At 37.3% G+C, this 14,280-nt stretch overlaps 1 protein-coding gene and 1 long non-coding RNA gene across 8 annotated transcripts in view; one reads left to right on the forward strand and one right to left on the reverse strand.

The window, feature by feature from the left end:
* NPRL3 (NPR3 like, GATOR1 complex subunit) overlaps window positions 1-14,280 on the forward strand; it is a 73,565-nt gene that overhangs the window by 19,996 nt on the left and 39,289 nt on the right. For 6 of the 7 annotated variants that reach the window (XM_007499168.3, XM_007499169.3, XM_007499170.3 and 3 more), the window contains 3 exons: window positions 744-818; window positions 4,175-4,328; window positions 6,358-6,430. In XM_007499168.3, the coding sequence (XP_007499230.1) occupies window positions 744-818; window positions 4,175-4,328; window positions 6,358-6,430 (302 nt within the window). Of the gene's footprint in view, window positions 1-743; window positions 819-842; window positions 3,023-4,174; window positions 4,329-6,357; window positions 6,431-14,280 lie in introns of those variants that run through there. The other variant, XM_007499178.3, reaches the window with a different exon arrangement.
* On the reverse strand, window positions 12,805-13,735 carry LOC103095171 (uncharacterized). The gene is made up of 2 exons (XR_470306.2): window positions 13,419-13,735; window positions 12,805-13,208 (listed from the first exon to the last, which is right to left on the reverse strand). It is a non-coding gene; the product is annotated as an uncharacterized LOC103095171 (long non-coding RNA).

Raw genomic sequence — 14,280 nt, forward strand, 5'->3', positions numbered from 1 at the left:
AAGCATATGAACTGTTTAATGACTTCTAGAATTCCAAATAGTTTTTGAGAATAGTTGGACCAGTTTGCAACTCCACCAGCAGTTTATTGGTATGACGAATTCTGTCTTTTATCATTTTTGTTTCTTAATTTCTGGTCCTGGTTCTGTTGCATTAATCATGTGATCTTGGGCAAAGTCCTTAAATTCTCTGATCTGATCTATATAATGGAGATATTCTTCAGAAGGATGAGTGAATGCACAAAAAAGTGCTATAGAAACAGTAAAGTGTTATACAAATCTAGGGAGCACTGAGCTATCAGGAGGACTTGCTTTTGTTGTTAATAGGAGTAGTACATTTATATGTAATTCTCAATATATCGAAAATACCAATAGGAATGTAAAACACTCACATTTACTGATTTGATTTTGTTGCACTTATTATATCCCCATTATAACCTCCAAAGTCAGGAAAGTTCTGTCAGTATGTTAGAGTAGTGGTTGTGACCATACTTGGTTCTCCTGAACCACCTCAAACCTCTAACAGTTTCACCAAACAAATATAAGTGGTAGTGGATGGTCAAGACACAGTCCAGCAAGGCTGCTTCTAATGATCTTTCACTACCTCTCTTATTCTACTGTAGTCTTTTTCTTTTTCTTTTTCTAAGGTGGTACATTTATCATCAGATTATCTTCAGCTTTATCTTTTCTCCTTTGTTTCCTAAAAGTAATTTCATTTGCTTAATAGACTTCTGTTCATTTCACAGGTATCCAAAACAGATCCATCTCCAAAAAGAGAGATGCCTACGATGATTCTCTTTAATGTGGTATTTGCATTAAGGGTAAGACATTCCTTGTGATTTTTCAAATAATCATATAAAAACTATTGTGTGTGAGGGAATTGGTGATTTCTTTTTCATTAAAGCTAAACTGAATGAGAGATTAAAATAATAGACTAAGGGAAGGTCTGAAGTCTCAGGCCTTAGGGATCTTTAGTAATGAACTGAACAGCCTTGTCTTCTGGGTGTTTTAAATGTTCATCTGCCTAAAGATGGGACTGGACCAGTGATCTCTAAGGGCTCTTTCTAGTTCTAAGAGTCTGTGATTAGTAATAATCAAAAGAGGCTCCCATCCATGTGAGACACAATGTTTTACTTTAGAAATCAGACTATACCACATATCATAAACGAATAGGAAATATACCCTTGTGTTTAATATGATGCCCCTTACCACACCTAAGAGATAAGCATTCAGTCCTTACTCTTAAGCTTCTAATAATGATAGCTCATTTCTGTAGAAGTTTAAAGTATATAGAGCACTTTCCTTACAACAATCCTATGAGACTGGTAGTGTAAATGTTGTTATCTTCATTTTGCTGATGAGGAAACTGAGTTAATGAGAAGTCCAAATTTGTCCAAAATTTGTCCAAATTTGTCCAAAATTATGCAGCTAGCCAATGCATGTCACACAGAACCCACATTCAAACTCAGGCCTCTCATCTCCAGGTCCAGTGCTCTTTTTATTAAAGCACAGTATCATTGCCTCTACTTTTTCACTTTCTGGCTTCTATCCATCCTCATTCTACTGAGACTATTCTTTTCAAGTTCACCATTGGTTGTTTGTTTTTTTTCCTTAGTCTTCATCCTTCATGACTTCTTTACATTCCCTTCTTCTCAATACTCTCACTTTCATTGTGCCCTCCTGGTTTTCTTCCTGTCTGTCTTCTTATTGATGCTCTTAGTTGGTTCCTCATCTTCCTCATTTGTCACATGTGGTTGATTATGTTTGTACTACCCTCTTCATAAGATTTTTGTAAGGAAAACACTTAGTAATACTTTAAAGTGCTATAAAACTGTATTGTTATTTGTATCTTATTCAAAGAGGAAAATGAGAGGCACACTTTCTCCTGTGTAGATTCATTGGCTATAGTGTTTCTTCTAGAATCTTCCCAATGCTCATTTTATTTTGAGGCTGCTGGAGTTAGCTTTCAAATTCTTGTCTTCTAAGTTTCACAAACCAAAGAATAGTTACTGTTGAAGCTAATTCATATGACATGGGGAAGAAAGATGTGAAAAGCAGGGTTACTTTTGACAGTGTTACCCCAGCTGCCTAGCAAATTACTACTAAATAATATCTATTTTATACTGAAGGACCTGGGTGGTCATGTGGTACTCTAATGCTGTTCTTTGGGTGTGAATTGATGTGGCTAGTTGTAATTCTTGACAATTTTTCTGGTGACTGACTTGTAATGTTTTGAGATTTTGAAATTTTATAAGCCTGATATGATATTTCCTTGTTTTCATAGGTGGGTTGATGCTGTTTGGAAACACTGACATCCCTATGTTATATAAGAGACTAACTTTCAGTGAAGGAAGAGAATGTCTGGGTTCTTTGTATTAATATTTAATCCTGACTTAGAAGGCTTTGTTGTGCTTGGGGATTGTACATGGCTACTTGTGATAGATAAACAGGAGTGAGCACCTGTTGGGGAGCAAAGAAGGCCCTAGATGTTACAATCAGTAGGATCCATCCTCCCTCTTCTGCATCCCCTTCATTCTGCAGGAGCTCCCCGCCATGACTCAGCAAGTACTCTTGGCCTTCAGAAAGCCTAAGTCATGGTTTCCTGGTTTATCTATTAACTTTAGAGCTTGATGGTCCTTTAAGCATCTCCACAAACATCTCACAGCTGCTGTCTCCACCCAGTCTGATCTGGGGCACATGACTCACCCTGGTCTGTACATGACTGATAATTTTCAGGTTTTCACAAATGAAAGGAAATAGATTTTACTAATATCTCTTAGTACTGAGAGATACCTGATACCTCACCATTTAAAAGCAAAATACAGGATTACAAATAAGAACTAATAATAATAATAATAGTAGATCTATAGAGAGAGCTTTATGGTTTACCGAGCACTTCATATACATGATCTCATGTTCACAATACCCGGTGGTGTATATATAGTACAAGCGTAATTTCCTCCATTTTACAGATGAGGACACTGAGGCTCAGAAGTGAAAGGACTTGCTCTAGGTTGCACAGATAGTAAGTAGCAGAGTCAGAATTTGGACCTAGCTCTTCAGAGTCCAAAACCCAGTGCCCTTTCCACTCTATCATAACTGCTTCTCACATTGCAGTGGGAAATGTGGTGTATTTCTAACCATGTTGGCATATTATATCTTGGTAAGACTTGGTTGAAGTAGGGTAAAGTCACCTCTACTATATAGTTTAATGAAAAAGCAGAATATTAAAAATGGAACATTTAGGAAAAAATTTCCATTCAATTATACTATATATATATGTATATATATGTGTATATATATATATAATATATCCTGTTATTGTCTGGATTAACATGTATCATGGGTCAAAATTATATCCTCCAAACATAACTATATAAAATAAAGATTGAAGCATAGCATGCGGGGTAATTAGGCCTTTTTCAGGGATGTTATTTCTTTGTGTCAGCATTATAAAAGGGTTTCAATGTGATTTTGTAATTATTTTCTGTTGTGTAGAGAATTTCCCATATAGGCAGCTATACAGAGAAACTTAGGGTTGAAAGGGACCTTAGAGGCCATCTTATCTAACCCCAAACTGAAGTAGGAATACTCTTTACAACATCCCTCATGAGTAATTTGCCAACCTCCATTTGAAGATCTCTCCTAATAGACAATCTAGGACCTCCCAAGGAAACCCATTTCATTTTGATGCAACTCTATTAATTAGAAACTTCCTCCTTATATTGAGCTGAATCTGAACCTCTATAGCCCTCCCATCAGCTCTAATTCCTCCCTCTAGGTCCAAACAAAATAAATAATCCCTTTCCCACATGAGAACTCTTGAAATATTTGAAGACCTCAGTCATGTCCCCTTTATGTCTGCTTTAGGATTAACATTATACTTCTCCCCCCAAATTCCTTCAATTGATCCTTATGTCATTTTGTATGTTTTTAAGTCCCAATAGCAGCCTGGTTGCCCTCCTCTGAACATGCTTCAGTTTGTCAATGTTTCTCCTAAAAGGTAGTGCTTAGAACTGACTACTGTACTTCAGCTAGGTCCTAGCTACTAGGTAGGATATAGTTTAAGGCGGGACACTTACATATATGTTCATCTACATATATAATACATGCACATTATATTATAGATGCATTATGTATATAAACTTCCCTAATCAATGACTGTTTTACCTTACAGGCCAATGCAGACCCTTCTGTGATAAACTGCCTACATAACTTGTCCCGTCGAATTGCCATTGTGCTTCAGCATGAAGAGAGGCGCTGCCAGTACCTGACTAGGGAGGCCAAGCTGATCTTAGCCATTCAGGATGAAGTATCTGCTATGTCTGACAGTGAGTCTTGGGCTCACTGCCCTTCTCAGTCAACCCTAATGGAATAATTTTAAGTAGAAGGCAGGTAGAGGAGCAGGTCAGCTGTGTATGATGGATTGGTTTTTAGTGGTTAGATTTAATATCCCCTAAAATGTGAGGCAGCATGGTGCAGAGGAGAAAACACTAGGCTCAGAATTTAGGCCTGGATTTAAGTTGGACCTTTGCTAATTTATCACCACATAACCTTGGACAAGTCACAAAATTTTTTTGGACCTTAATTTCCTTACCTTGATTGCTTGAGTCCTTTCCAACCCTGATATTCTGGGAATCTGTGTTAGCATATTAATACTGCTGGTAATAGCAGGTCAAGATTCCAAGATTCTTGAGGATGGGACTAATAGGAAATTTTTAAACTTGATGTATTTTTTTTCCCCTTTGGAGATAATCTATTCAAATACTGGCTTGGGGTCATGAGTAAAATTTGCTACTCTTATGATAAATAACTCAGATTTTAGATAATGGATTGCATATATTTATATCAGTCAGTCTTTTTAACTCCCCTGTAAAAGAAGAAATATAATTACTATTACCTCATTTTAAAGCTGGGAAAACTAAAGCTTAGAGACTTAAGGACTTGCCCTAAAGGTCCTATGTGACCCAGCAGTGGTAGAGGCAGTCTTCAAAGTCAGGCCTTTGACTCTCAGGTCATTGTTCTTTCTGTTATCCAATATGTCCTCTTAGTTGTGTATGCTTTCTTTTTAATAAAATCACCGAGTCATATAGGGTCCATCTCAAAGTGAAGGTATGAATCTCTAAGGCTGCCATACTTGATAGTTCTCTTTTATTGGAGGAGAGTGACTAAAGAAATGAGCTTTAGTGGAAGGAAAGGAGGACAGCATCTGGAATTATTTCATTGCTATTGAATCCCTTAAACCAGACCTTTTACTGTAGTTGCTTGAGAAGAAAAGACATAGAATTAGAATTCAGACTCATCATGCTAGTGCAGTCAGACTTTATATTAGATTAAAAATCTTTTTTTTTTAAACCCTTATCTTCTGTCTTAGAACCAATACTATGTCACACAGCTAGGAAGTGCCTGAGGCCAGATTTGAATCTAGGACCTCCGGTCTCTAGGCCTGGCTCTCAATCCACTGAGCCACCCAGCTACCTCTGTGCACTTTCCTTTCTGAAGATCTCTGGCCCTTTATCAAGCAAAGGTGTCCAGGAAGGTGACTGGAAGGGAACTAGATTCATTCCCTGCTCCCACTACACCTGGGAGTCTTGAGTGACTACTATATTCCCCTTCTTTTCTTTTATGTTGTATCCCTTCTGGTGACATGCCTCATTTGTGGGGCATTTATAAGCTACCTGGCATAAAATGCATATCTTCCATACAGAATACTTACAAATGCTGGTCAGATGAGCTTGCCTAACTTAGACTTCAAAGTGATCACAAAGATCAATAGAGAGGATTTCTTTTTTCTTATCTTATTATTAGAAGAAATTATTTTTAAAAATTCTTTAATTATAGGACAATGGAAGTATCTTGGATTTGGGGTCAGAGAAAGTTAGATTTAATCCAGGCTTTGGTACTTTCTACTTTTTAAAAAAAAAAATCCTTACCTTCCATCTTAGAATCACTACTAGATATTGGTTCCTAACTGCTAGGCAATGGAGGTCAAGTGATTTGCTCAGGGTCATACAGCTAGGAAGTGTCTGAGGTCAAATTTGAACCCGGGACCTCCTGTCTCTGGGCCTGACTCAATCCACTGAGCCACTCAGCTGCCCCCGATACTTCCTACTTTTGTAGTGTATGAGTCACTTCATCTCTCTGGACCTCCATTTCAATCCTCATCCTTAAATGTTGTCATGGGAATAGAGAATAAATGCTTATGTCTCTTTCAGTTCTAAAATCTATAACCCTATGATCTGAAATCATTGAGAATTAAGGATACAAATAGCAATATTCACCTTTAAAAGTATTTCTATGTTGCTTTATAAAGGTTGTTTTACTTTGAAAACTTTACTCATTTATTTGTTTTGATTGAAGGCCCACAGTCTCCGTTTCATCACATTCTTCCAAAGTGTAAGTTGGCCAGGGACCTCAAGGAGGCTTATGACAGGTAAGTGATATGCTTCAGCCAACTTAAAAAAAGTTTCCTCATCTGTAAAATGAGGCAGTTGTACTAAATTACCTCTAAGGTTACTTTCAGCCCTGACAGTCTGTGATTCTATTTTAATATAAATGCCCCAGAAATTTCTCCTGAATTTCATAGGAAGGTTAGAAAAAAATTACATTGTACTGATTTCTCATCAGCTTATCCTCAGATGAACTAATCTTGGTAGACAAGACCTTTCCTGCACAGCAGGATGCATAAGACAATCTTCTAGAAGAATTTATTTCCATGTTTGAGTTTTCCCTTCTGTTTTAAAGAGATAACTAAACTTCACTTGGAAGGGAAAATGTCTGTATGATGTTTTGAAGATATTGGAAGAAAGATGTTTAATAAGTATGACTATCTGAATATAAATAGAATGTCTAGAGGGCCTAGTGAAGCTGGCAGAGTAATTATTATATTCTTATTACTAATATTTGTGAAGAGACTGACAGTTTACAAAATTCCTTCATACTTACTATCTAATATGATCATCATAGTGACCTTAAATTAGAGTAGGATCATTCCCATTTTACAGATGAGGATCAGAAATTGAGATCAGGGCATCCTTTCCTGTGTTGAGGTGCCTTGAGGCTGCTCATGCATACATGCTCTTCAAAGAGATGAATACAAGCAGCTCTGGTTTTCCTTGCATCTGCCATTAATTTCTTTCTGAGGGGGGACTTATGGCAACAGCTGGGAATGTCATTAGAGTGACCTCATGGTTTCCTGGCAACAGCAACAGCAACAGCTGATGAACTAGGTAATTGAACTAAATGAACTCTATAAGATGACTTTTAGCTTTAGGGTCTGGGTGCAGATGCATGACCAGAAAAGCACCCATGGGTATTGAGCTCCTCTTTGTGCCAGCAGGCCTTAATTTAAAGAAAAATGTTATCATTACCTTTTGTGTTTATATCTCAATTGTTTCCTGATATGTATCTTTCTACCATCATTACCTGCCCCTTAGGAATATTGCCTTATAAAAAGAAAAAACAGGAATGCAAAACTGACTTGCAACTAGGATTGCCAAGCATATCCAGCATTTCCAATCGGTAGTCTTTTACCCCTCCACTGAGAGGAGTAAAGTTTCTTTTATTTTCTGTTCTTCACCACAAGATTGATTATTACAGTTAATCTGAGTTTATTGAAATTGATGAGGTCATTACAACTAATCTGCCTTTTAGTGTTGTTTTTGGCTTATAGTTGGGCATATTGTTTCCCAGACTCTTCTCTGTGCATTAGTTCAGACAAGTATTCCCATTTGTCTCTGAATTCCTCATTTTCATTATGTCTTGCTGTCCAATATTCTTTTTCACCCATTTACTACAATCTGTTTAGCTGCTCCCCAATTGATGGGCTCCTATTTTGTTTCTAATTTTTTACAACAAAAAATGCTGCTGTGGATATTTTGGGATATACATGAGGCCTTTGTTTATGTCATTGGCCCTATAGGATTTATGCTCAGTAGTAGCATGTTGGCTAAACCAAAGGTTATGAACTAAATTTTTATGGATATATTTCTTGCACAATTCTAAATAGTTTTATAGAATGGTCAGACCAATTTTCAGCTTCACTAGTGGAGAATTTGTGTGTCTGACTTCCCTCAACTCCTCCAACACTGATTATTTCTATCTTTTATTAGTTTTGCCAACTTAATAATAAGCCAAAAAGGATCTATTAAGTGCTTACTTCGTTTTGGACACTGGGGATACAAAGATAAAATAAACAATCTTTATCCTCAAGGAATTTCAGGAGGTGAAACCTTACAGTAATACAATTTGCATTTCTCTTATTTAGGGATCCAGAACTTTTTATATAGTTGTTACTATTTGTATTTCTACTTCCAAAAATGATTTTTTCATATCCTTTGATCACTTCCTGCAAAGAAATGGCCCTTGATCTTATGCATGAAATACTTTATCCATATACCCTTTACTTTTTCTTACAGCTCTTGATCCTATTATCCTTTGGAAATACAATAAATGCAAAAGGATTTCAGAGAAAGACTAATGACAGCTGGTATTTTTCAGATGCCTTCTGGGAAACTTGGGGTACTCTGTAAATACCTTATTCACTCGTGTGTCTTTCTAGAGAGGGAAGGAACAGAGAGATATTCTTATCTCTTGTTTACAGATGGTGGAAAACTAAGTTGCCCCAAATCAAACAGTAATGGTAGAGTCAGGAGAAGACTCTGGAGTGTTTGATTGCCCTCTAGTGCTGCAGGCACATGGCCTCTGCATGTGTCTCCTTGCTCTTAGAAGCTGTGTCAACATTCTTTCAGGCATGGAGGCCTGAAACAAAGGAGGTCTCTCTATCCTTAATATATTTCTTGATATGGGAGATTAGTCTAATTAACCTAAATGAAACTCCCTTTAAACTTCAATTTCAGGTCCCACAAATTTGTTTAATTGATAGATTTTTGACCCTTCATACAAAGAATTGTTCTTGAGCAGTGAGCTTCTGAAAAACTGTCAGTTCAGTTGAGCCTTTAGAACAATTTGCATTCAGTTCAATATTCAGTATAAACTATGTTCAAGGCTGACTTTGTCACTGGGGAAAGATCTTGAAGATCCTACTCTCAAAGAACCCAGACAAAAACTGTAATAGAATAGGATCAGTGCATAGGAAGGATCTAGGGAAAACAAGTTATGAGAGATTAGAGGAGAAAAAGAAAACTTCCAGCTGTGAGGTAGGGATAGATCAGAGAAAGTTTTGTGGAGGAAGTGGTCACTGAGTGAAGCTCAAAGGAAGGGAAAGATTTCAGTTCAGGGATATTGTCTTTATTATTTATTTATTATAGGACTGCTGGTGCTTCCAGGTCACCACATGACTTGATAGAGCTTTTCTTATTTGGAAATTCTTTCTTTGTTCAGAATAATAATAGCCAACATTTATATAGTGCCAACTATGTGCCAGGCACTGTGCTAAGCATTTTACACTTATTGTCTCATTTGATCCCCATGAAAACCCAGGGAGGTAGGTATTGTTATCCCCATTTTACAAATGAGGAAACAGTGGTGGGCACCAATGTAGTGACTTGCCTGGAGACACACAGCTAGGAAGCATCTGAGGCTGTATTTGAAAAGTCTTTCTGACTTCAGGCCCCGCACTCTGTTGATACATCAAGCCACCCAGCTGTCCCTTTTGCCTTTTTATTCCCAACACTCTTGAGTACCTGGTACATAGCAGATGCCTAATTAGTGCTTTCTATACTCATGCATTTGCTTATTTGGCAAGATCCTGCTATGAACCTCCAAGCCTGGTCAGTGTTGGACAGCGAGGAGAAAGGAAGGGGCAGCAGCTTTCAGTAGACAGGCAGAGGGCATCAGGTGCTTTTGGGCTTCCAACTCATCACCTACCCAATCATTAACCTCTCTGGGCCTCGGTTTAGTTATTGTTCTGTAGAGCCCCTTGTAGTTCTAAGTCTGTGCCACCTAGAAGAGAGAGGGCTCTAATTAAAAATTATTCAACTTCCGGTTTCTTTCTGAGGAAGTGTTTCTCATGGCTAATTGATGTTGACAGTGGAAAATTAAAGGGATTAAGCCTCCTGAGGATTCCTCTGTGGGTCTGCTGTTTACTGTGGATTGTAGAGGGTGTGGCCCAGAGGATGACCAAATTTAGAGTTTCTGGAGCGACCCAGAGCACTTACAGTAGCATAGCCCCATCTAGCGGTGGTCTCCTCAAAATAACGTGAAAATTAACAAACCGACAAGCTCTGGCTTCATAGTCAACTGTTAAACCATGAATCTTAGAATCATAATACTGGAGAGCTGGAAGGGAATTTACAGACCGTCAGTCCCACTCCTGTATTGTACAGAGGAGGAAACTGAGGCTCAAGGACATTCTATGATTGCCTAATAGGAGATTCAGAGCAAAGTCTAGTTTTGAACATGTCCAAATCCATGGCTCATCCACTATGTAGCTGACACCTCTTTTAATTCACTCAATTAGAGTAAAGACCCTCTGTGTTCTCAAAACTATGCTTTTTTCTCTGTTGAGTTGCCACCTGCCTATTCCTGAATGTGTAGTATCATCTATTATATGTATTTTATATTATATTTATTGCAACATGTAACATATACAATAATATATAGTGATCTATAATATGATCTATAATATATGTGCTCTTTTATATATATCATATATATGTGTGTGTGTACATATATATATATATACATATATATATATATATATGTAATATGTCTGGGATACCTTGGAGGAATTATGATAATTATGATTTGAGGTAAGGGTTGATCTTACCTCAGGTGATCTCTATGCTCCCCACAAATTCTAGAATTCTAATTATGACTTTGAATCTTCTTTAGTCTATGGTCTATTCTTTAATCCTTGTAAAATTAGAAACAAATATCATGGACCAGCACATGCAGTATGTATTCAGAGCATGTGTACATATGCATGTTTTATCACATATATGTATGATGTATTCTCAGTGTTCAGAAAATGTAATTGAAAGCATAAAAGTTTTTGCTGTACAAATCCTGAATTATGCTAAAAATTTGATGACTATTTTGAAGCACGTCTGGTGTTTCATATTGTTCTCCTGCACCTCAATGCCAATCAGATCTGAGAGTTGTAAGGGAAAAAATGAGCTCAAGCAGTTAATAAAGGAGCATGATGAATAATAAAAAAGCTGCCTTAGGGATGGACAGTTTTCTGCTGGGGATCTCTGGTGAGCATAATGCATTAGAAAGGGCAGCATGATGCCCACTGTCTGGGTGTCTCAGCTTATTGGACCTCTAAGTTTCTTTAACCATAAAATGGAAGTGACTAGAGTAAGTGAACACCCACGTTCCTTCCTGTTCTGCATTTTGTGATTCTTTTGCATTCTCCTTGGGGTGGCATGGAGAGAAAAGCAGAGGCTGCTATACTAGGGAGGAAATGCTTGCTCTCCCTCTTGTTCCTGCTCTCTGCTCTGGTGGTAAATATTCTTAGGCATTGATTCTTTAAGGACCTATATTTCATTAGTTCATTAGTATAACTGAGAAAACCTCATTTGCTCATAACACAAAGAGAGGGCCAGAGTTGGCTTTGTGGAAAGAACACTGGTCTCAGAGTTAGAAAAGCTGGATTTGAATTTACCATCTTATACTTGTCTGGACGAGGGGAAGCAAGTCATCTTAACTCCCTGAGCTTCAGCTTCCTCATGAGCGAAAGAAGGATAATGATACTTAGCCCACCTACCTGCTTCCAAAAGTATTTCATTAACCTTTAAGTATTAAATAAATATACATTATTATTGGATTTCTAGATGGACAAGAATGGTAGTTCCTTATTAATTTCCTCTATGTTGTAATTCCTTCATCACCCTAGGCCTCAGTGGCCTTGTATTTATTTAAATTGGGAATAATGATGTAGATCCCAAGGTATTTGGGAAAATAATTCATTTAAAAATTCTCCAAGTTAATAAGCTTTGTGGATTTGGTAGATTTAAAATAAAGAGTTCTGCTCTCTACCTGGGTTAGCTAGTGGAAGCTTTCAACTATCATGCTATGCAGAGCCTTAGGTAACCTTATCCTGTGCATTGGCATACTGCCTTCTTACTTGTGATTGTCTGGATGGAATGTGCTAGTTTGGGAGGCTGTGAATTCCCCATCTCTCTGTTGGACTTTAAGTTGAGTCTGATTGACCTTGAGGCATGTCGTGGGAGAATTATGCTTCTTACCTCAGATGATCTCTGTGCTCCCCACAAATTCTAGAATTCTATAACTTTATGATTTTGAATCTTTTTTAGGTTGTGGTCTATTCTTTAATCCTTGTAAAATTAAAGCCAAATATCATGGAGCAGGAAATGCATATGTATTCTGAGCAACCTGACTTTGCTTAATTAACATTATATTTTTAAAAGGGAAGGTAGAGATAAGGAGATCCTAAGGAAGGGGATAGACAGTTGGGAGAGAGGGAAGGCCAAAAGAAAATCATGTGTTCAGCCAACCTTAGGCCATGAGTTTGGCATTTTAAATTCCTCAGCAAGTTCTGGCTTTGTATTAAAGAATGTAAATGTATTTGTATGTTTATCTTTATATACATAAAACAGATTGGACAACATAGTGTTGTGATGACCAGTGCTCCTGGGCCTCACAAGCAAAGGCAAAATCATCTGCGGAAGATCCGAGTTTCCCTGCAAACCATCCCAAGTCACCACATTAGGGGCCAAGGCTTTCAATATGATTACATAGTTATTTCAAGGCCTGGATCTACTCCAAGGGGGCCCTTCCTGCCTTTGGCATGCAGTTACAGTTTATTTCCTACAAAGCCTTTTCAGATAATGCCATTAATACCAAAGTGAATGGAAAATAAAACACTGGGGATCAAAACTATTTAAGTTATAAAGACCTGCTCAGAAAAGTGGGCTTATAGGCATTTAAAATGATAGTTTAAAAAAAAAAAAGAAAAAACATTCTTCTTTCCTCTCCTTTTTCCTCTTCATTGTGACCCTCTTCAGTGTCAGGTTTTGCTGTTTACCCTGTTGCTATGAAGGATTTCAAGGACCTTCTCAGTAGCCAGAAGAGAGCTGAAAATTACATTCTCCTCATTCTTTTTATGGTCTGGAGCAACACTCTTATTGGTATTTCAGCAGTGTTTTGGATAGAGTATAAAGCCTTCAGCTTCTCGGGTACATTCCTTTTCAGTGCAATATTTGTATGCTGTTATCTTCTAGTTCAAAATCTTTTTGCGGAGAGCCAGCCTCAGTACAGATTTCTTGGAAGAAATAGCTAGAGTGCTTGGAAAAAAGACAAATCAGACATTTAATAGAAACTAAATAGAAAACGTCAGCATTTCCCTTCCCCACAGAGGATACTTGGTCACATTTCTATTGGATTCTAGTTTACAAAATTCTTTCCTCACAACTCAGGAGATAGGTAGGACAAGTATTATTAGGCTTATTTTTACAATTAAAGAACTTGAGATTCTTTGAGGTAAAATGACTTACTTAATGTTCCACAGCTAGTAGGTGGTGGAACTGAGACTCAAACCCAGTTCTTCTGGCCTCCTTCCAAGCCTCAGGCTTGCTCAATTTTGCCATTGTTCTTTGTGACTTCATTTTTCCAACAGTGAAGTGAGATTCTAAAAATGAATTGTTACATTTTTATAGCTAGGGTAACCAAAAAACACTAAACCTCCTCCCCTTAAAAAAGAAAAGTATGTGTGTATAGATAGAGAGAGAGACATGGAGTGACAGAGAAAGGGACAATATCCTAAAAGTTAGACTGTGGTTTTAAGCTTTGATGGTTTTGAGACACTGCATGTTTTTGCACATGTGTGTATACTATGTATATGTAAATGATCATAATAGCTGACACATATAATACTTCAAAGTTTATTAAGCATTTTATATACATTATCTCATTGTCTTCTCTCACCAACCTCATGATAGGTATTATTATCCGTCTGAGGAAACTGAACCACAAAGAAACTAAGGGGCTTATCTATGGTGTCAAACTTCATTTTCTTCTAAATCTTAAGTCCATTGTGTTCTTTCCATTACATGAAGCTGCTTCCCAGAGGATCACTTGTTTGCCTTTTTTGCATATATTTTGCATGTCTGTATGCCTTGAGCTCTTTACAGAAAATGATAAGGATTCTTTGAAATAGCTTGTAGAATGTAAGATAAAAAAACTGAAATTTCCTTGACTCCTAATTCTGGAGACTTCAGATGGGTATTTAAATTTGGTTTAAAATCAGACATCTCTAAATAGAGAGGATTTCACCTCCATTTAAGAATCTTCTGTCAACTTTTTAACAGAATGAAAGAGAAGAGTGAGAGATGGCTATGATTATAGGAAAATCTTGAT

This window comes from Monodelphis domestica, chromosome 7 (assembly GCF_027887165.1).
Source record: "Monodelphis domestica isolate mMonDom1 chromosome 7, mMonDom1.pri, whole genome shotgun sequence".
NCBI classification, from domain to species: domain Eukaryota; kingdom Metazoa; phylum Chordata; class Mammalia; order Didelphimorphia; family Didelphidae; genus Monodelphis; species Monodelphis domestica.